Genomic DNA, 21,698 nt, shown 5'->3' with positions numbered 1-21,698 from the left:
TGGAGGTTCCAGCCATGGGGCCATCGGAAGGTGTGGTGTGGGGGCCTGGGGCTGAGGGGGAGGCGGCAGGAGAGAGGGTCTCACTGTGCCCCCAGTCTTGTGTGCCAGGTAAGTTGAGGAGTCTGTTTCTTATTAAGTACATGGGAGGCTTTTGTCACTTACAGGAAAACCACCCACTTATCTGAAATCTGACCTACTTCGGGTTCGAGCCAGACAGGGCTTCTGCATCCCACAGGGACACTGGGGCTGTCCAAATCCGTGCATCCAGCTAGTCTTCAGGAAGGAGCAGCAACCCACCACTGCTTCCCTGTCCACAGAGGCACTGGGAGCAGGGCCTGAGGTCACCTCCCCTGGGGTGGTGTGTGTGTGGGGGCGTGGGCTCAACAGAGCCCCAGGTCAGATCCAGAGGTGTCACAAGCTTTGTTTCCTGCCCCAGATGCTGCAGATGCAGCCCTGCCCTCTTGGCATGCTGTGCCCCCAGTGTCACTTGAGGGCCTGCATCCTGATGAAGCCAGCAGGGCTCTGGGCTGGGAGCCAGGACATGGTGGGCACGGAGGGACCCAGCGTCTTGTGGACATGGACGACTCAGGCCAGTTGTCTGAGGCTCTGGCGCCCCACATCTGTGCTCTGCAAATAGCCTTTGCCATTTTTTGAAAAGCCACTTTTTAGTTCTACCAAAAGGGACATTTTATTTTGTGGTTGGAATTTCCTGGTCACCAAGAGAAATACAAATTAGAAATGAACAGTTCTTTGGAAGGCTTCCTGGAGATGGTAGCCTCACGTTCTGATAAACAGCAAAGGGAAGACAAAGGATGGTGGAGAGAAAAGGAACAAGGAGTGATACTTGGCTAAACTGGAGTGGCAGCACCAGCCAAGGTGCAGAGGGAGGAACGGCAGAGGCTGTGGTCAGTGGATCCAGATAGTCCGGGGGCCCCAGAGGCCTGGCCTGGGCCCGAGGGTGCAGGGTGGCACGGTCTAGGAGCAGAGCCCAGACGTTGAGGCCCCTAAAAATCAGACTTCGGAATTGCACAGAGATGCAAGTCTCATAAGCCGCCACCCTCAAGGCCCTGGCCCCTGGAGAGGGGCCTCCTCAAGGTCTTCACTGTGGCCGTATGCTGTTTGCTGTGCAAGAAGCCGCAGGCCCTTGCGGGGATGGCTCAAGGTCTGTGGGACCTGGGGAAGCTGCGAGGACGCTGGAGTGCGCCACAGGGCCTGCACCTAGCCTTGTTGGCCTCTTCCTTGCCAAGCTGTGTTTTGGATAGGGACAGATGTCTTCCAGCTGGTAGAGCGGTGGAGGGTGTGGCCTCAGCAGTGATTGGCTCCTGGTCCTCCAGGAGCGGGTCAGGGGTGGGGGTGGGGGGCCAATGCCCTGTGCACCAGGATAAATGAGGTCATGTGGTCATGTGTTAACTGCCATTCACCCCCTGCCCTGGAGCCAGACTTACAGGGCATGTCATGGAGCATGTGCTGCTGTAATGGAGCATGTGCTGCGTTGGCTGAGGGAGCGTGCAGGATGAAGGGACAGTTCAGGGGAGAGAGGACCCCAGGGAAAGTGCAGAGAGCCGCCAGGGCTGCCCAGTGCTGGAGGGAGGCCCCAGCTGGGGTGAGAGGCTGTTCTGGCTCCAGGAAATGCCCTTCCCCTGTGGCGCCCTGCTCTCTGGCTAGGAGGAGCACCTGCTGCACAAACTGCTCCCTCCTTGTCTGTACCAGTTCCTCAGCTTCTCATCCAGGGTACGTGGCACCCCCTGCAGCTCACAGCTTGGGAGTGGAGTAGGAGGGTAGTGCATGGGCGCTGGTGGTTGTGGTGAGCAGGAGAAACTCCCCCACCTGGGGCTTTGGGGTGGGGCTTGCAGCAGGGCCTGCCTCCAGCTCCCTGTCCCCTCCCCTCTCTAGACTTCAGTCTCCTGTTTGACTGAAGGGGCGGGGAGGAGCAGCCACAAAGGATTTAGTGTCTCCTGGAGCCCCAGCAGCCCTCCCTCCCTGAGCCCTTAGCCGCTATGTCCCCTCTGACCTGTATGGCACCCCGTGTGCAAACATGGAGGCATCCTATGGGGACCCATGGACCTGTGGTGCAGGGGCCACTGCCATGCCCCACCGGCTAGCACAGCTCCACACCACCACCCAGGCTTCTTGCTAATGCCCCCTTGGGTGAGTTGACCTCTAGCCTGAGCTGCAGAGGGAGGAGGACCCCTGCCCCCCCTCCCCCCTCACAGACTTTGCTCCTCCAGAAACACCAGGGGGGTCACTAGGCATTTCTGCCCCCTCCCTGCACCTGCCATCCCATTATACTCCCAAGTGTAAGGAAATGCCGTTCTGACTGATTTCTAGCTCTTGCTCTGCAGGAAGCCTCTCCTTGTTCTGCGCACCCCCCTCTGCCAAGAATCAGCCAGGACCCCCGCCCCAGTCTACTATGAGACGTTTCTTGTCCTTTCAGCCTCCCTGATCTTAGCAAAGCCATCTGCTCCCCTCTCCTCCCCCCATCTCTCCTCTTGCTTAGGAGACCTGCAGACAGAAGGGAATGGAACCCCAACTGTTGACTCAGCAGCAAGCACTCAGGCTGATTCCACAGCTGGAAAGGAGGGGAATCACTAGTCACTGGGGCTGGTGCCCGCGCTGGGCCGACTGGTGGTGGTGCCCCAGGGCAGGGGGTGGGGTGGGGGGTGTGTGTGTCCGTGGCCGGCACCCCTTCAGGGAGGGGTCTACGGACAGACTCAGGCAGGTGCGGGGCAGGTGACGCACTGTGTACCAGACAGGTGTGGGGGCCTCCTTGGCAGGAGGAGGGGATCCCAATGGGCACAGACTGTCCTGCCCAAGCTCTCCTAGGAAACAGCATAAGGACGGCTGCACACATGGGACGCTAGGAGCACCCAGAGCCTTGCGCCTCAGGTGGAGGGGGGGTGCGAATGCCGCCTTGCCTCCAGCAGCTCACCATCTGAGGGAAAAGAAGACCCCAGGCTGACTCCTCCAGAGGGTGGGAGCCAGAGTGGGGAGCTTTACACAGGGCGACAGGCAGGTGCTGAGGTGGGTCTGAGCAGAGAGTGAAGAAGCCTCATGAGAGGGTCAGGGGTGAGTCAGGGGAGGAAGTAAGGTCCTGACAGAGGCAAGGCCAACGCCCAAGAGGCTGGGGTGACACAGAGGGACCCTGGACCACCGCTGGGGGCCCCCGGTCCTGTGGAGAATGAGGTGCAGGCCCCAACCGCTCCTGCCTGACCCCCAGGTGATACAGCCACCCCTCTGCCTCCAGCTGCCTGCCTAGCCCTGCCAGGGAAGAATCTGTGGCCCCTTACCCTGCAGCCCAGGTGTAATTACCCTTACCCCACAATGCCCAGATCTGTGACCCCTGCCCGGGTGTCTCTGAACCCCCAGACCCGCTCCCCCCACTGCAGTGGCGATTCAAGCCCTTACCCTCCATGATGAGAGAGAGAGAGAGAGAGAGAGAGAGAGAGAGAGAATGAGAGAGAGTCTGAGACAGAAGGAGCCCGGAGTACTTGGATCCCTGTGGGAAGAGGTTGTTGGTGATGATTTATTAGCCAGGCAAGAATCAACAAACAAGTTCTAACATCTGTTCTCGCCAAACCATTCCTCAGACAACAGCAGCATTGGACCAGGGCCCAGACTCTAAGGCTCAGAGGGCCAAGGAAATCAGACTCCAGGAGGAGAAGCTAGGGCAGTGGGAGGCAGCAGGGGCACCCTTGCACCCTTCCTTGGAGGACTGCGCATCACCAACCCACCACCACCACCACCCACCGGGTTCTCCGGGACTTTGGGGAGGGAGCCTGTGCCTGGGTCCCTGAAAGGGAGCTGAGTCTGCATCCGCTCCTCTGAACTCCAGGCTTCCTTGTGGGGGCCCTGATCTGTCCAGGGAATGGGGCTAAACTGGGATCTGGAGTTCCACCGGCACCCAGGCCTCCATGCTGTGGAACTCTGGAGAGCAGCCAGATTTCCTGTCAGGAAATCTCTGACATTTCCTGTGGAGAGGAGGACATGGGGTAAGAAAGGGTGCCAGGCAAGGGACCTAGGAAGCCCGGGTTCTAGTCCTTGGCCCTGGCCCAGTCACTATCCCTCTCTGGCTTGTCTCCACATCTGCACCTCCGGGCGCTTGGCCTGGATCAGTGATGGCAAAAGAGACGCTGTTATACTGCCTCCCTCTCTGCCCACAACAGACATCACTAATCAATAACGGTGCTCTGTTCTGCTGAGTGTGGAGATGACCTGAACATCCTTCACAGCGCAGAGCTCTAGGCAGCCGCGACCAATGGATGGCAGTTGGCATGTGAGATGACACCTCTGTGCCATCTTTGCAGTAGATGATGGCTGAGGTCCTTTCTAGTCTGATTGCCTATGGTTTGTTCCATGCACATTTCCTGAGAAGAGCACCTGGGGTTCTAGGTTATCCTCCCCCAGCTCAGACTCACCGTGCTACTGGGGAGGCCCCAGGGGAAGCCACACCTGTCCTTTGTCTTCTTCTGTCCTCTGTCTAGAAAGATTGTGAGGGAGGGTGTGCCCCCAGCAGGGCAGAGGCTGGTGGGGCACAGGAGGGCCTTGTCCAGTCACAGAGTTCTCAGACTGTGGTCGCCAGGCTCCTGGATTCTGCAGAGAGAAGGGTGATCCTAGGTCACGCCCTCTACCCTTCACCTCTCAGGCCTACCTGCAGCCTCAAGGGCTGTCCTCTGGTCTTAATGCATGTTGGCCTGCACAGAGGAGGCCTAAACTGCTCTCATTCATTCAACAACCGTTTCCTGAGGACCAGCTCTGTGGCAGGCACTGTGCTGGGTGCTCTGGAAACAGATGACTAAGTCCCAGCCCCTGCTCAGGGGGCTTGCACTCTCCCGGGAACCAGTGGAGTTGGGTGTCCCAGGTGATCAGTGGTATGTGTGGCAGGTGTGTATGTAGCACAGGGGGATGGCCACTGTGGTTGTGTTTGGGAAATCTGCAGGGAACAGAAGAACAAACTGTCTTGAAGGATGGCTAGGGCAGTGGGAGGTGTGCTCAGAGAGACGTAAAGAGCTTAGTGAAGATGGCAGCAGCTGGTGGGGGGCTGACGAGGAGGTCCTCTGCCTGCACCAGTATGGATGGCCGCATGGGCCAGCTAGCTGTTTTAATCAACTGAGCCGTCCAGGCACCCTGAGCTAGCTGTTTTAGAAAGACCATTCTGGCTTCCTTGGGGCAGAGTAAATCAGAAATGGCAAGATTTGTGGTTAGACCAGTTAGGAAGCTTGGAAAATCCTGATGATGGATGCTGAGGCTGCAGCTGCGGGGGTGGGGGTGGGGGGAGGGACCCAGCAGGAATCTGAGGCCTATGAGGAGTCAGGGTAGAGAGAATGTCGAGGGAGCCCTGGGGTTCTGGCTGGGATAGTCAGGTGGCTGGAGAGTCATTCTTCTGGCTGGGAAACAGAGGAGGGGCAGTCTGGGCAGAAAGGTGAGAGCGTGAGAGTGGGCTGCTGTGCCAATTTCAGGAGGCTGTGGGGTACTGGGGGCTGAGTGGAGACGTGGGCTGCTGGTTCATCTCTAGTGCCCAAGCTGGGGGTGAGGGTGGGGAGACAGGCTTAAGGGCTGAGGCAGGTCTGGGGCATCGCAGGGAGGGTGGGGAACAGCCTGTAGAGGGGGCAGAGGCCTAGGGAAAGGGTGGAGGTGGCCAGGAGGTGTCACGCTGCCCTGGACTGGGACACTGGTTTGCACTCATCAGAGGACTGAAGAGGTGCGGGGTGGGGGTGAGGGTTGGCAAAGGGAGTGTGTGGAGGAGCAGGAGAGCAGGTGCTCCCTCTCCTGAGCTCATCAGAGACAACAGGAGGGACTCCCAGTGCTCCCAGCTCTCAGGCTGTGAAGGGGGAGGGGAGGGAGCCAGAGTGGGAGAGGCCCAAGTTCCAATGAGGAAGAGAGGACATGGCTGGAGCCAAGATTCCTGGTATGGGGGGGGGGTGTCTGGGTGAGAGGGGCGGACCACTATTTCTCCTGAGAAGTGGAGAGGGATGACAGAGGGGAGGCTTGTCCCAGTGACCCCAGGGCGAAGACAGGGAGCCGCTTCTGGGCTCCTGGCAGCCCGGAGTCTCTCTTTGCCCAGCGATCTCGGACCTTCACCCTGGCCCCGGCATCCACTCGAACACCTTCACTATCCTCCCCAGTCTGGCTTTCAGGACGTCCTCCCCACGGTCCTCCTTCTCTGGGCACTGCTTTACCTGGCTTCCTGGGACAGGCCTGGACCGGCATTTTCGCAGGGCCCGGTGCCCGAGGACGCAGGGTGGCCCCCCGGCCCCAGGAGGGACCTCCATCTCCACCTCCGCATAGAGGTTGCACGGGGCTTCCCCGGGGCTGCCCCGCCCCATGGCGTAGAAGGCGATGGGCTCGTCGGGCTCCTGGTAGATGGGATGGGAGGGCTTGGGGGGCGGGGCCGGGCGGGGCTTCGGAGCCGGGCTTGTGTAGACTTCGGGGGACAGCTGGGGCTTCGCAGGCAAGGGAGGCTTGGGCCTGGGCTGCTGGGGAGACTGGGAGAGAAGGCCAGGCCGGAGGGGAGGGGGCGTCAGAGCGACCGGGCGGGGCTGAGGCTGCAGCGGGTGTCCTGGAGGCCCCGCCCCCGGGTCCTCGGCCCCGCCCCGCGCTGGACCCGCCCTTTGCCCTCCCTCAGCCCCCCCCCCCCAGCCCAATACCTCCTTGGGCTCCCCGGCCCCCTCCTTCTGCGTGGGGGTTACGTTCTGCAACTTTTTGAGGATCAAGCCATACTGAGGGTGTGAGTCCTGGCTTTTGTTTCCAGAGTCCGGCATTTCAGTGCTCAGGGAAAGTCCGACAGGCTCGGGAGTCTGCAGGGAAAGGAAGCCTCAGGGATTTGGTGCAGGAGGGATGGTGGGTGGAGGTGGCCAGGTCATCCGGGAGACAATCAGCTGGTGCTGGTGCAGGGTGTGTGGGGGGAGGGCCACAGGGATTCGGACCCCTTGGGTTCCCTGGGTGAGGAGCAGGGTTGGAGATGGTAAGGGGGCCCCACGGCAGGGTGGAAAGCAGCTCAGCTCACAGGCTGTATCTAGCATTGACCTCAGTTCCACCGGGAACACAGCCAGTCTGCATTTGTGCCTGTGGTTGTAAAAATGCAACATGACTTCAGAAGTCTTGAGCCTAAATATTTTCAGCATGGGGACAGATCTCCAAGACTGTCCCATCTGTTTATTTCTGCAGGAGCGGGGGAGTACTCCTTGGAGGTTTAAGCTGGACATTTGAGGGGCAGAGAGACAGCCTCCAGGAAGATGACCCTGACCGTGGGAAGGTCCCTTTCCATGATAGCTGGGCTTTAGCTCAGCAGCCTAGCTGTGCACATGCCCAGGGCTTCTTGTAGACTCAGGCCACAAGGCTTTCCTCATGCTTCTCGTGTCCACCAAGTGCGTGTCCGCATCTGGAGATGTGCGAGTACTGCGGGCTTTCTGGATCCACGGCAGAATTCTCTTTCCCTGCCCCTACCACCTCCTTTCTCTGCATTCCTTTTGTGACTAAAAAGGCAGCACCCTCACCCTGATGCTGAGACAGCTTCTCAGGAGCCACCCCCCAACTCATCTTATGGGGCCCCAGCCCTGCTCCTTCCGCTGCCTCAACAACTTGACACCTGCTCCCCTCTCTGTGTGCCATAACCATTACCCCAGCTCAGGCCTCTTAGTCCTCCCCTGCCTCATGTTGGTCTGCAACCCATTGTTCACTGGCGGCCAGGGTGAGCTGAAGAAATTCCCCTGGCAATCTTCAGCAGCTGCCGGTCCTCCAGGGGGAAGTCCAAACTCCAGAGGAGTATTGGGACAAGACCCTTTGAGACCTGGTTGTAGAGCCGGCACCTGACAGCTCTGCCTTCAGCTCTCCAGTGCATCGGCTCCCCTCACCTCCAGACTTCCCTGCACCCTGTGCCCACTGCTGGGGATCTTCATGTCCACCATTCCTGGTGAAGGTCCACACAAGACTTGCCCACAGGCACACTTCCTTGAACTGACTCCAGTCAAGCCTGAGAAACCGTTCCTGCCAGTACCACCAGTGAGCTCCTCCTGGCCAAGGCCAGTGGTCAGTTTGGGACCCACTGGCATGCCCTTCCTTGGGGCATTTTCTTTGCTTGGCTTCTAGAGCATCACATGCTCCTGGTTTTTCTCTTCTCTCCCTGGCTGATCCTTCTCAATTTTCTTTTTCTTTTTTTTAAATATTTTATTTATTTATTAATGAGAGACACAGAGACACGGGGCGGGGTGGGGGGGGGCAGAGACACAGGCAGAGGGAGAAGCAGGCTCCAAGCAGGGAGCCCGACATGGGACTTGATCCTGGATCTCCAGGATCAGGCCCTGGGCTGAAGGGAGCGCTAAACCGCTGAGCCACCCAGGCTGCCCTCAATTTTCTTTATAGGTTTGCTCTCCCTTCTGCAAACTCTAAATGCTGGAGACTTGGTATTCCCTTCTTGTTCATTGACACTCCCTCCCAAGTTCCTGGGGAGTTCCCAAGTTTCAGCCCTCCTGAAAGCTTGACAATCAATCCTTCTATATGCTGATGACTCCCAGGTGTTTATCTCCAGCCCAGACCTCTGTCCCAGGCTCCAGACCCACATATTTAACTGCCTACTGAACATCCCCATTAAAAAAGGGGGATACCTGGGTGGCTCAGTGGTTTAGTGCCTGCCTTTGGCCCAGGGCGTGATCTTAGAGTCCTGGGATCGATTCCCCCAATAAACATGGGGTCCCTGTGTGGAGCCTGCTTCTCCCTTTGCCTGTGTCTCTTAAAAAAAAGCTTAAAAAATAAAATAAGTAAATAAAAGCTTAAAAGCTTTTATTTAATAAAAGCTTAAAAAAAATCAAAACCAAAAACTCCACACCCTGCATTCTGCCTCCACCTCAGCCACCCTAGCCCAGGCGGCCACCAGCTCACCTGAAGTATTGTAGTTTCTCTGTCTGTCCTCCTTACCCCACCCCCAAACTTGCCAGATCATGTCAGTCCTGTGTGGTGCCATCCCCCCTCACTTAGAATAAAATCCGAAATCCATGTGAGAGTCTACATACAGGGTTCCCTTCTTTCATCGTTGCTCTCGTGTCCAATTCATCCACCTATGCTAGTTTCCTGACTGCTGTCAGTCTTCCTCAAACACTTCGGGCAGCTTCCTACTGCAGGACCTTTATACCTGCTGTTCCTCCTGCCTAGAAGGTTTTTCCTCTAGTTGCCTGCATGGCTCCTTCCCTTACTTCATCCAGGCCTCCCTTCAAATATCTCCTTACCAGAGTAGCTTTCCTTGGTGTCCCTGTGTAAAACAACCCCAACCCTGTCACTCCCTGTCTTATTAGCATGCATTTATCATTACTGGACATACTACAGATTATCTGTTTCTCTGTCTTATGTGAGCGCTGTCTCCACACTAGAATGTAAGGTCCAGAAGGCAGGGTTGTTCTGGTCAGTTGTTCCTGCTGTATTGCCAGACCCTGATCACTGGCTGGCACCTGTGTCCTCGGACTGCCTGACCACCCTGGGGGGAGGCACTCCCTGGTGTGCTCCCTGCCACACAGGCCCTGGTGGCACTCACTCTGCATTTCCTCTCTTCTCACACTTGATTGCTCCTATTCATCTGTCTTTGCTGCTGGTAAGTGAGCTTTGTGGGCCGGGGCCTGTCTTGTTCATGGTTCTATTTCCAGGGCCTGCCAGCACGAGCACTGTGCTGTAGCCCTGTAGCCCTGTACTCAGTAAATAGTCCTTACGTGAAAACACAAATGACCCCATGTGCCTGCTGTCTTTGTGTGGCTGAGCTCATCTGTGAAGGACCCCTCCCCAGCACTCGAGGGGATCCTAGGGGCACAGGGTGGACAAGAGACCTATGGCTGCATCGCAGGGGGGGGATGAGGTGGTGGCCAGGGTCCCTGGGGCCAGGGGCTGGGGGTACCTGGCGGGCCAGGGGCTCGGTGAGTGTCTCCCCATAGGGGCTGAGCGGGCACGCTGTGTAGTGTCGCAGCAGGTCCTGCAGCCTCACGTGAGCGCTGTCCTCACCTAGCACCACGTGGCGCCCATCCCCAAGCTGGGCCAGCAGGAAGTGGCGGCAGCGAGTCCGGCTCCTGGAGGGCACCCATGGGATCAGAGCCACCTCAGGCCTGGCTAGCCACCCAGGCCAGGGTCTCTCTCCTTCCCGGCTGGCCCCTGCCCTTCCTGCATCAGGAGCACCCAGCCCACCCCGCTGGGATGACCAGGGCACTGCCCCTGCTCTTGCCCCCTCACCTGTAGGTCAGTACAAAGGTCACAGCACTCTCACTGAACCGCACCAAGTAGCATCCCTCAGGCTTGGTCTCCAGCAGCCTCTCAGCCTCCCTGTGGGTGGTGGAGAAGACTTCTCCAGCCTCTGGCCTGTCCTGGACTCTCAAGGCAGACCCCAACCCCCAACCAAGCAGACTCAGGTGTTGTAGAAGGGTGAAGAAGATAGCAGAGAGAAGTGGGGTCTGCTCCCAGGTGCAGGGCCTGGAGAACACAGGGGCCAGAGGTCCCACCCAGGAGAGGTTTCAGCCCTGCCTCATCCTAGAGGACAGCCTGGTGGGGGTGCCTTGGGGTGGCAAGAGACTTGTAGATTTCCAAGATCACAGGCTGAACTGGAGCAGAGGAGGCAAAGCTGAGGGATGCAGGAGGAAGGGCCTACCAGAGAGACAAGGAAGAGTAGAGGCTGGTGAGGCAGAAAGGTCAGGAGATCTGGGGGTGGGGTGTGGGAGGTGTGGGGGGGAAACCATGAGGTCTGGAGGGCCAGAGACAGGAGCTGAAGCTGAAATCCAGAGGGGGGGGAGGGGGGCCTGTAGCCTCCCTGGTGACCTCCCCCAGGACAGATGCCTCAGACACTGGCCTGGGAGCCTCCAGGACTCATGGTTGGACTCGCAGCCCCACACTCTGCTGGGCCTGGGCCCCAGGACTTGCCCTGCCCCTCTCTGGGCCTGTTTCCGCCACCTCTGTGACTCACCTCCGGGTGATGAAGCCGTGGAACCAGGCTGGGGCTGCCCCGTGCTGCAGGAGCCAGTGGGCCTGGGTCTTCTGGAACCAAGCCCGGGTCTCGGCCTGCAGGGACTGGCCTCCTTCCCCAAACACCTCATCAGCCTTCTCGGCATCCTCTGGGCTAGAGGCAGCTTCTCGGGGTTGAGGAGATGCCTGAAACAGGGGGAAGGTTCAAGGAGGGGGAGTTAGCCATGATGTATGGGCTTCCTCCTGACCGTCAGCCAGCTGCACCTCTGCAGCTTCACCCCTGCTCCCCATCCCAGTTGCCCATTCTAGGCTATAACTACCCAGGAGGTGCCTTTCAGGGTCCAGCTTAAAACCCCTTCTTCAGCTGCACTTGCTTTTTTTTCCAGGGAATTTCTGCCCACTTCCCTCTGGGCTTGCAGGCCTTTTACCCAGTAGCAGTTAGCTCTTAACCTGAGTGTGAGGCTTCTGGAAGGACAGGCCTGCAGGATCAGGGAGATGATGCTACAACCTCTCACCCCAGAGGACAGACGAGGGAGGACTCAGCCTCCTGTGGGAGGGGCTGGGCTGGATCATAGGGAGGACTTTCTAATGGCCCTGTGGGTGAGAGGGACGGAGGCCCAGACGCACTGGGCAGGTGAAAGCCAGGGACAGAGATGCAGAGGTCTGCTTCTGGGACTTGGTACCCTGTACCCTGGTCACCCTCAGACTCAGCCTGTGCATCCCAGGGATGGTAAGGGGACAATGCAATGAATGAAGGAGGTACTCCCCATCTCCCCTCCTGCCCCCCATCTCCCCTCCCTCTTCCTCATCTCCTCTCCCTTCTCTCCATCTCCTCTCCCTCCTCCTCATCTCTCCTCCCTATCTCCCTCGCTCCTCCCCATCTTCTCTCTCCCTCCCTCCCTTCTTCCCTCCCTCCCCATCTCCCTTCCCTCCCTCCTTCCTTCCATGCCCTAGCCCTATAGGCAGCCCCAGATCATTCCCGCTTTTCCCCTATTGGCCTTTATCTACCCTCAAGTCCTCACCGATGGGAGGAGGGGAGCCAAGGAGGAAGTGGTGCCAGCCGGGTTTCCCCTTACCACAGTGTGGACAGCTGGGACCCTGGGGCTGGGCTGGGCATCCTCAGCCTTCAGGGCCTGGAGCCTGGGCCCCTGGAGCAAGCCCAGGTCCTGGCAGCTCCTGCGGGGCAGCTCCAGGGGCTGGAAGGTGCTGAAGGTAGGGTCAGGGGCTTTGCCATTTCCTGTTAGCACAAAGAGGATGGGGTGGGGGGGGAAGAGGGGGGGTGTCTGGGTGAGGGGCTACCTCTCCCCCAGGCTCCCAGGAGCTCTGTGTGCCTCTGATGAGAGGACAGGGACAGTGCCAACTGGGGGTCTCTCAAGGGGGAGGAGTAAGGAGTCCAGGAGGCACGGGCTGGCAGGGAGATGGGCATGGGGAAGCAGAGAGCCCCACAGTGCAGGTGTGGGGTGCGGGGTGCAGCGAGGGGGTAGGGTTGTGTGTCTCTTCAGGGCAGATCTCTGCTCTTTATGTTCCAGATCCTCTGCTCATCGCCCTCCCTCTGCTAAGGAGCGCTCAGCAGACCCTGCCACCTATGTCCCCAGGGCTGAGCTGACTGGCGCCGGGAAAAGTAGTTGTAGGCTCCCTGCCCATCTGCCCAGCCAGTTCTGGCTTGGGGTGGGTCCTTCACCCCTGAAGTAGGAGCTCAGGCCTGGAGACAGCAGGGGATCTGAGGGTCTGGATGTCCCTCCACCCGCCATCCAGGCTTTGCACTTACCTTGGGGACAGATCTGGGCCAGGGGGAGCTCCATGGGGCCAGGCTAGGAACTGAGCCCCTGGAGCAGGGTGTGTGTATGTGTTCTCAAAAGATGTGCACACTCAGCAACTCATCTCTCTCACCCCAGCCCCCGAGGGCAGGAAATGTCGCCTTACCCACAGCCCTAACCCTGGCAGAGGACCCACGTCATGGAAAGCCGTAAGACACTTGTCCCTCCTCCGGAAGCCAGGCAGCTGAAGGTGGTGATGGTGTGATGCTGTGGTGGTGGGTAGTTGTGTCATTCTGCCCTTGGCTGTTGGGTATTGGGAGGTCCTGCCTGGTGTCTGACTTCCATCCCTCCTGTTTCTCCCTCTACTCCCTCACTGCAATCTGGGACCACCTTTCCTCTCCCTGCCTCCCTCTCTGTCTCCCCCTCAGCTTGTTCTGAGCAGCAGCAATGGGGATGTCAACTTCAAAAGGATATTTGGGGTCCTGGGAGATTCCTACTCAGGATTGTGCTTTTAGGACATATGAGGAGTGACGCGGGCAGGGCTGCAACAGGAAGGATGTGGGGAAGACTTCTGGAAGGACTTTCTGAGGTCATACGAAATCTTTGAGATGAAGTGGGTGGGAAGGAAGGGGGGCTGGCTTCACCTTCCAGCAGATAATAGGACTGGGTTAGGGCAAAATCTGGCAATCCTGGGGGGTGGAGAGACAATCTGGAGGAAGGAGGGGAGATCCAGAGGATGGAGGTCATGATCCGAAGCAACATTGTGAGCAGTTATTATAACAGCAATGCTGACTTCTTAAACTCTCCCTGTGCCTATATTTGCTGCCACACCAGAGACCAATCCCATTGCTCGCTCATTTGATCCTCACAAATATATGGGCAGGGAACATTACCCCCATTTCCAGAGGAATAAACTGAAGCTCAGAAAAGTTAAGTGCTATGGCCAGTTGTTTCAGTGTCTCAGAAGTTGGGATTAGAAACTAGACCTTCCTTTACTAACTTCACCATGATTTAAGCCAACAGTCCAGGACTAGGTGCCAGGCACTGTTGTTGGTCCAAGAACACAGAGAGAAAAAGGATCTTGCTTCAAGATGTTAGGTGGGGGAGCCGGGCCTGCCAACAGACGCTTCCCGTGAGGACACAGTGGTGTGATTGGAAGAAGGTGGGCAAAGGTGTTTCTAGAAGAGGGACCAGCATTACAAACACCCATAAGAAGGAATGAGCATGCATACGTGCGTGTGGGCAGCCTTAGGGGACTGACTGAGTGGCTGGGGCAGGGGCTGGCTTAGGGTCTGCAGCTGGATTATCTGCTGCTCTCTGCCCAGGAAGGAGTCTGGACACCCAGCTTACAGCCCGAAGTTACTTCCCCATCAGCTCCAGGCAGGGGAGTGCTTTCCCCACCGTCAATGCCCAACAAGGCTGCCCACACCCCAGGACCTTACCTCCTCCCAGCTGCCTGCTGTCTCTTCCTGAAACATGTGGCCTTTCCCTGGTTCCAGCCCCCAGGGGTTGGTGATGAGTCTGGTGCTCTCAACATGTTCCCCAAGCCCTTCACTGTATTGTAATGAGCCGGTGGTGGGACTGTGCCCTCCATGGCCCTATCAGACACCAGGGCTCTGCTCTGTGCTCAGCTGTGCGGCTGGGAGTCCACTCAGCACAGCCCAATTCTGGAAATCCTGCCCGCCACTTTGGTGCACTTTGTGATGATTGCAACAGAAGCATTTTTCACCTTCCAAATGGAATCACTCCCACGCTCTTTGTCTGGAGGCCTGGGCACAGGCCTGCAGCCTGAGTAGGTGCAGGGATGTCAGACGCAGGTACAGCTGACCCTTCACCGCAGCTCTGTCCAAATGCATCCCGGCTCTTGGCTCTTGTATGGGCCCCAACATCTCCTGGGACGGAGGTTGTTGGGAGAGGATTAGTTTCTCTGAGGCTCTGACTGTCTCTCCCCTTTGCCTGTGTCTTGTCCCCCTCTACCCCGGTGGTGGGGTCAAAATAGGCAGTCCCTCCATCTCTCCCAGCTTCAGATGCTCCTCTCTGGAGGGGCGGCTGTGGGATTCCACCAGTAAATGGGCGCTGAGCCAGCAGAGAGTACAACTTAGAGGAGTGGCTCAGGTACTGGTTCTTTGCTCCCAGTTCCTGGCACCATGACGGGCACTGTTAGCCACTGTCTCCTCACGGCTAGGGCAAAAGTCCAGACCACAGGCTCCTGTTCTGGTTGGGCTTGTGGAGGCCAGGGTCTGGGAGCCCCTCTGCCCTGCACACAGCTGGGCAGGGGTCAGGAGGGGCTCAAGAACACACATGCTGGATGGTTTGTGTGGTGCCCCCCATGCCCCCCCCAGCACCCTTTCCCTGAGCCCCCACATCTATTAGTCTGAGCTGCCATAATGAAACACCACAGACTGGAGGGCATAAACAACAGAAATTTATTTTCTCACTGTTCTGGAGTCTGGAATTCCAAGGTCAAGTTGCCAGCAGGGTTGGTTTCTGGTGAGAACTCTCTTCCTGGCTTGCAGATGGCTGCTTTCTCGCTGTGCCCTCACATGGCCTTTTTTCTGTGCTGGCGCTGGGCAGGGCTGGGCAAGTACCTCAGGTGTTTCTTCCTCTTCTTACAAGGACACCCATCCTATCAAACAAGGACCCCACCTTTATGACTCCATGTAACCTTAATTACTTCTTTAAAGGCCCTATCTCTCAATATAGTAACATTGGGGGTTAGGGCTTCAACATATGAAAGTTCCACACACTAGATGTCAAAGGCCGTCCTCTTCACTCAAGGAGCTCACATCCTAAGGTAGGTAGGACCACAGAAGAGACTTGGCAATTCAAAGCAGTCCTGCCCAGAGCCATGTGCATCCTTGAGGACCTCAGGGGAGAGACCTGTCTTCTGACTGGGGTGATGGGGGGGTGGAGGCTAAGAAGGGAGTGCAGTTTTAGGAGGCATTGGATTGGGCCATGATAAGAAGTTATGGGTGAATGTCTGTACTACCCAAAGCAATCTGTAGCTTCAATACAATCTCTATCAAAATTCCAGTTGCATTTTTCACAGAAATAGAACAAAGAATTTTAAAATTTGTATGGAATCGCAAAGACTCAGAATAGCCAAAATGATCTTGAGAAAGAATAAAGCTGTGGGCATCAGGCTTCCTGATTTCAAACTACATCACAAAACTATAGTAATCAAAACAGTATGGCATTGGTATGAAACAGACACATAGATCAATGAAATAGAAGAGAGAACCCAGAAATAAGCCCAAGCACTTATGGTCAATTAATTTATGACAAAGGAGTCAAGAATATACACGGGGAAAGGGCAGTCCCTTTAATAAATGGTGTTGGAAGGGGATCCCTGGGTGGCTCAGTGGTTTGGCGCCTGCCTTTGGCCCAGGGAGCGATCCTGGAGTCCCAGGATCGAGTCCCACGTTGGGCTCCCGCCATGGAGCCTGCTTCTCCCTCTGCCTGTGTCTCTGCCTCTCTCTCTCTCTCTCTCTCTCTCTCTCTCTCTCTATGTCTATCATAAAAAAAAATGGTGTTGGGAAAACTGGACAGCCACATGCAAAAGAATGAGATCAGACCATGATCTCATGCCATAAACAAAAATTAACCCAAAATGGATTAAAGAGGGGCCCCCTGGGTGGCTCAGGAGGTTAAGACTTAAGATGAAAAGCATAGGACCTGAAAACATAAACCTCCTAGAAGAAACAGAAGTGATAAGCCCCTTGACATCAGTCTTGGTGACGACTTTATGGATTTCACACCAAAAATAGCAGCAACAACAGCAAAAATGAAAAAGTGGGATTCCATCAAACTCACAAGCTTCTGTACAGCAGGAAACCACCAACAAAATGAAAAGGTAACCTATCGAATGTGAGAACGTATTTGAAAATCCATATCTCTGATAAGGGATTACTATCCACAATATATAAAGAACTCCTAAAACTTAATAGCAAAACGCCAATCTGATTTAAAAATGGGCAGAGGATCTGGATAGAGATTTCCCCAAAGAAAACAGTTGGCCAAAGGGCACAAGACAGGGGGCTCCCCCTCACTAAGCTTCAGGGAATGCAAATCAAAACTACTCGCCAGCAGGCAAGGAGGGGGCGGGTGGCTCCATACCCTGCACCAGGCATCAGAGGGAGCACTTCCAGGTATGCTTGGGCAGTGGACTTCCCACTTGACAGAGGAGTTACTGAGGCTCAAGTAAGTTATCAGTAACTTGCTGGAGCAGACTAGTATGTTTAGTTAACATTCAGTTCGGGTCTGGCTCCTGAAACGGTGTCCTCTCTCACCCTTTGCTGCTCTGTCCTGAAATCTCCCAGCACCTATTGAAAACCTGTTAGTGCTGGAGCGCCTGAGAGTTTAAAGGGCTACAGAGATAAGTAAGACCCAAGGGTAGGGGAGCTATACAGGTGAACCAACCCGAGTAATTGGGAATGCTAGGAATTAGCTAGGAGCCCAGGGTGAGGAGTGGGCCATTCTGCCTGGAGCCAGGTGGCATGAGGCCAAGAAAGCCTTCAGAGAGGGGGTGGTAGTTTAAGGGGTGAGAAGCTGATGGTCAGGATAAATGAGCAGGGATAAGTGGAGGAGGGTAGAGGAGCAGACAAGTGGCTGAAGATGTGGGGCTCAAAGCTGCCGGGTCCTTTGGGCACCAGTGAGTGTGAAGGGCAGAGAGCCCAAGAGACAAAGCCCAGGGGTGCCAGCTGGGGAACTTTGTCCTCTCCTGGGCACTGGGGAGCCACGGGCAGCTTTCAGCAGGGAAGAGGTGAGGTGGGAGGCCCAAGGCTAGTGCTCACATGGCACCAGGTCCTTGTTCGCCCATGACTGCTGTCCTGGAGCCACTGTGATTTTTTGTGCAGTGCACTCCCCAAGGGTAGGGGCAGCTTTTGCTGGTCGCTGTGACTCCTTTACCCATATTGGGACCAGCTCTCCTCAGGAGGTCAGTGTCCCTCTGTTGGGTGGTTTGGTGCCAGGGCCAGGTGATTATACCTGTCGCCCTCCTGCCTGTATGGACTCCTCCCTTGAAGCCCTCCCCGGACCCCCCAGGGTGTCGGTCGAACTTTGAGGAGGCTCTGACTTTGGATCTCAGCTCTGCCATTTATTAGCTGTGGACTTTGGGCAAATTATTTCACTCCCTTGGGCCTCAGTTCCCCGACCTGCCAAACATCAGCAGTAGATTGAAGCTCAGCAGCTCATCCCCTGTGTTAGAGCACGTGTTGTGTCCCGTGCACTCTAGGACCGATAATCAGTAAATAATCACCTAATGAACACGGGGGGGGGGGGGGGGGGCAGCCCCTCACCCCTTGTCTCCCAGCCCCCATCCTCTCCCTGTTTACTGCTGCCTCTGCTGTCAGGCCTTCAACTGCAAACCACATTTCACAGCATTTCACAGACTCAGATGCTAGCAGGTCTCTGGGAGGTTCTGCTGGCAGGAAGGTCTGCTGGGGGGAACAGGCAGGGGTGGGGGGTGGGGGGGACTGAGGGCGAGTTCTTGCACTTCCGGTCTGCTTCCTGTCCATGTCACTCCCACCCTAGCTGAGCAGTGCTGTTCCCCCTCCCCCTTCTAGACTCTGACAACCCTAACCTCACCTGCTCATTCTCTCAGTCTAGAGGTGGGAACTTCTTCCTGTGTTATCAGGGTTATTTGGTGTGTTCCCTTTTTGCTTCCGGCCCCCCATCCCTGGGAGGTCAACCCCTTATCTTCAGCAGTGTTTGTGGAAGTACACAGCCTGCTTTCTGTTTTCCCAGGGTGACTCCTGACACCAGCGCCGCGGTTGTATAGCAGCAGGTGCAGAGTGCACTGTGGACGGTGCCAAGACCACATAGGGCATGAAGAGGAGCCTCAGCCCACAGGTTGGGACAGGGGATGGGCCACAGTTGGATGCAGGTCCCAGGGGAGCATGGGCCAGGTGACAGGCGGCATGCCGGCAGAAAGGTGGAGTTTGTACTGGGCTGGGCACGTCAGGATGCTGGAAAGGCAGGTTGCAGCCAGAAGTGGAAGGCTGCCATGCCAGGGAAGATGAGGTTTAGAGATAAAGATGGGGACTGAGAGGGACACCTGGGTGGCTCAGCGTCTGAGCATCTGCCTTTGGCTCAGGGCATGATCCTGGTCTGAGGATCAAGCCCCACATCGGGCTTCTGGTGAGGAGCCTGCTTCTCCCTCTGCCTATGTCTCTGCCTCTCTCTCTGTGTCTCTCATGAATAAATACATAAAATCTTTTAAAAAAAAAAAAAAGATGGGGAGAGGATGATTGCTCTCTGTCCTTGGCAGGGTGGGGGTGGGAGAGGCTGGACTTGGCTGTGTGATGTTGGGCAGGTCATTTGGCCTCTCAGATCATGGATATCATCCCCTCTGAAGCAGATTTTTAGTATTTTTTAAAAAAACATTTTATTTATTTATTTGTTTATTCATGAGAGACACAGAGAGAGAGGCAGAGACACAGGCAGAGGGAGAAGCAGGCTCCCTGCAGGGAGCCTGATGCAGGACTTGATCCCAGGACCCCAGGTTCACAACCTAAGCTGAAGGCAGATGCTCAACTGCTGAGCCACCCAGGTGCTCCTGAAGCAGATTTTTATTTATTTTTTATTTATTTTTTTTTCTGAAGCAGATTTTTAAACACACACACACACACACACACTCTCTCTCTCTCTCTCTCTCTCTCTCTCTCTCTCTCTCTTTGGAAATAGAAAGTTCTTTGCCAGCATGAGGATTTATTGGTATTAGATACTGTTCTGAGTAAGTGGGGAAGAGCAGCTTTGGGAGACCCCGCCATCTCCCCGGCCATGGGTATTTCCAGGCTGGGAAAGAAAGGAAGGTGGGAGTCCAGTGGGAAAGAAGGCACGGCTGGCCCCAAGGGATATTGGTGGCCCACACTCAGCCTGGGAGGACAAGTTAGACAGGTGTGGGAAGCCAAGGAGAGGGAAGGTCTGTGCACCTGTCCGGAAAGGGGCATGGGAGAGCAGGTGGAGAGTATCCTGTCTTGGTTGGGGAGGGAGGCGCCCTCACTTTATGTGGTCCCAAAGACACCACAAATGGAGAGCTGTTGGCTTCCCTTGGGCTAGGCCTGGAGTCGCCCAGGATCTCCGAGAACTATCTGCTTTTCTCCATCTCCCTCCCAGTTCACATCTTTCCAGGTAGAAGACATCATGGGGTTACAGAAGCATGCTGTGTTCCTACATTCATGAAAACTGACCTCGGCCCCGCCCAGAACATGGAAGAAACAATGTTTGAGGAGAATATGCATGGATCAGACTCTGTGGTACCCAAACAAGCAGAGAGAGGGTGAACCGGGGCCCTGCAGGTCTGACCTCGCCCATCCGAAGCCTCGGACCTCAGCCACCCACACTGGGAGGCTTCTCTTAAAAGGAGACTGCTTGTTTTTCACCATATAAATAATGTACGTTCTTTAACAAACATACTGAGAAGATAAGCAAACAGAAGACATGCCGTCCAAGTTCCCACCCCTTGGCTGTAGAGTTACACTTCCAGATAGTTTTCTGAGTTTGTACGTGTAAATGCAAAAAATAGGATTTGTATCATTTGTAGCCTGTTCTTGTCGCTCTGCAGCTCACCGTGCCCGCCCTGCTCCACGGCGCTAAACCCACTCCTGCAGCATCTTTCACATGATACCACAACGGCTTAACAAGGAGCATTTGTGTAGTGCTCTGTGGCTCACAGAGTGCTTGGCCTTCAAGATTTTATTTCAGCCCTTGACCTTCCTTCATGGGGGGTGGGGGGGCTCTCCCTTAGGTAAGGCAGTTTTCAAGAGAGGCCTCCTGCCTCCTCTGCCCCTCCCACCGACTTTCACAAAAAAGTGAAAGTCACCTTTCTGCCCCTTCCATCCTCCTGTGTGGGGGTTGATGCCGGCTGCCCCCTCCTGCCCCCCTCTATCTTCTTGCCTCACCAAGATGTGTGACATTTTGTGCGAAGTCACTCCTTCCTCTGCCTCCCAGAGGGAAGAGGCCTGTCTCGTTTTCTTGAGAGCCTTCTTTATAGTCTCAGGATTTCTTCCCCGCCGCCACCAAGTCTTCCATGGATCCTCCATCCGCCCTCTTTCCCCATACGCCTGCCTTCCCTCTGCCAGTTCTGCACAAGGACCAGCTTGACACAACCTGGACAGGTGGGGACCCAGGTGGGGACCCAGGTGGCCCTCTATTTCTCCATCTCTGGTAGGGACCAAGCAGAAAGTCTCCCTGTTGTTGCTCACAAGTGGGCAGAGGAGGGAAGAGCTCGTGGGGCAGGCCCTGAGCTTTTCTGGCATGCACAGACCCGGTCTGGGCTCCCCTGTGTCTCTCCCCTCACCACCTCCTCACACTCCTCCTTTCCCATCCTGACATCTGACAAGGCCCTAGTGACTCAGAGTCAGAGCTGCCTGGAGGGTGTTGGTGGGGAGGGAGGCCGGAAGGGAAATCTTGTGGCCCTGAGAGCCACTACCCATCCCTTCTCTCCTAGGATCTCAGTCAGCACCTTTGTGCTGGAAAAGCCTCCCTGTTGCCCCTCCCCCAGCACTTTATTCTCCCCTGGCCCCCTGTCTTCTCTTCCCTGCTGTGGTGGGAGTGAGGAATGTGGTGGGGGCCTCGTCCAAGAAGCCGAACTGGCCAGATGTCCTACCTTCCCAGGACCCGAATGGGGAAACGCTCAGTATCCAATATTAGGGCTGCAGTGTCTGCCACTGGCCAAGGTTCCAAGCAGGGGTTAATCTTCTGGCTTTGGAGAAGGGTGGATACCCCTGAGTTAGGGCTGGGTGCTCCCCTTGCTCCTCACCACACCCACTCTGAACTCCTGTCCCTTGGCCACAGCAAAGATGGTGGAACTCTTTGCCATGCAGCCTCTTTGAGACCCTACTTCTGTCAGGCATCAGGGGTAGCTGAAGATTTGTTCTCAAGCTCCTGACCATGCTCCCAGGGCCTCACCGAGAGCCTCCCCCTGGCCGTGCTCCCAGGGACTCAACAAGATGCTCCCCCTGCTCATCTTTAGAGATTGAGCAGAGACAGCGTTTTGAAGCCCTCTTTTCTTCA

At 56.3% G+C, this 21,698-nt stretch overlaps 1 protein-coding gene across 2 annotated transcripts; it reads right to left on the bottom strand.

Annotated features, from left to right (window-relative positions):
* Nucleotides 1–3,578: 3,578 nt before the first annotated feature.
* On the bottom strand, nucleotides 3,579–12,755 carry SH2D2A (SH2 domain containing 2A). 2 transcript variants are annotated; one of them, XM_055324189.1, is made up of 9 exons: nucleotides 12,695–12,728; nucleotides 12,003–12,163; nucleotides 10,928–11,112; nucleotides 10,204–10,293; nucleotides 9,875–10,043; nucleotides 6,645–6,794; nucleotides 6,177–6,482; nucleotides 4,416–4,590; nucleotides 3,579–3,968 (listed from the first exon to the last, which is right to left on the bottom strand). In XM_055324189.1, exons 1-8 carry the CDS (start codon nucleotides 12,726–12,728, stop codon nucleotides 4,420–4,422), a joined length of 1,266 nt encoding a protein of 421 aa, XP_055180164.1. In that variant the 3' UTR covers nucleotides 3,579–3,968; nucleotides 4,416–4,419. The 2 variants fall into 2 exon arrangements, with proteins under 2 accessions (XP_055180164.1, XP_055180163.1); XM_055324188.1 differs by having other exon boundaries at nucleotides 3,579–4,590; nucleotides 12,695–12,755.
* Nucleotides 12,756–21,698: the final 8,943 nt, after the last annotated feature.

Source organism: Nyctereutes procyonoides, unplaced genomic scaffold (assembly GCF_905146905.1).
Source record: "Nyctereutes procyonoides isolate TBG_1078 unplaced genomic scaffold, NYPRO_anot_genome, whole genome shotgun sequence".
Classification (NCBI taxonomy): domain Eukaryota; kingdom Metazoa; phylum Chordata; class Mammalia; order Carnivora; family Canidae; genus Nyctereutes; species Nyctereutes procyonoides.
Note: the sequence above shows the minus strand (reverse complement) of the source record. Positions and strands in the feature narration are given on the sequence as shown.

What these genes read in the sequence shown, in the direction of transcription:
- SH2D2A (XM_055324188.1), bottom strand. Translation starts at nt 12,728, where the DNA reads ATGGAGCTCCCCCTGGCCCAGATCTGTCCCCAAG. An exon ending in GGCCCAGATCTGTCCCCAAG is followed by an intron (nt 12,164 to 12,694) that starts GTAAGTGCAAAG and finishes TTGTGCTAACAG; the next exon opens with GAAATGGCAAAGCCCCTGAC. An exon ending in GGCCTGTCCCAGGAAGCCAG is followed by an intron (nt 4,591 to 6,176) that starts GTAAAGCAGTGC and finishes TTCTCTCTGCAG; the next exon opens with AATCCAGGAGCCTGGCGACC.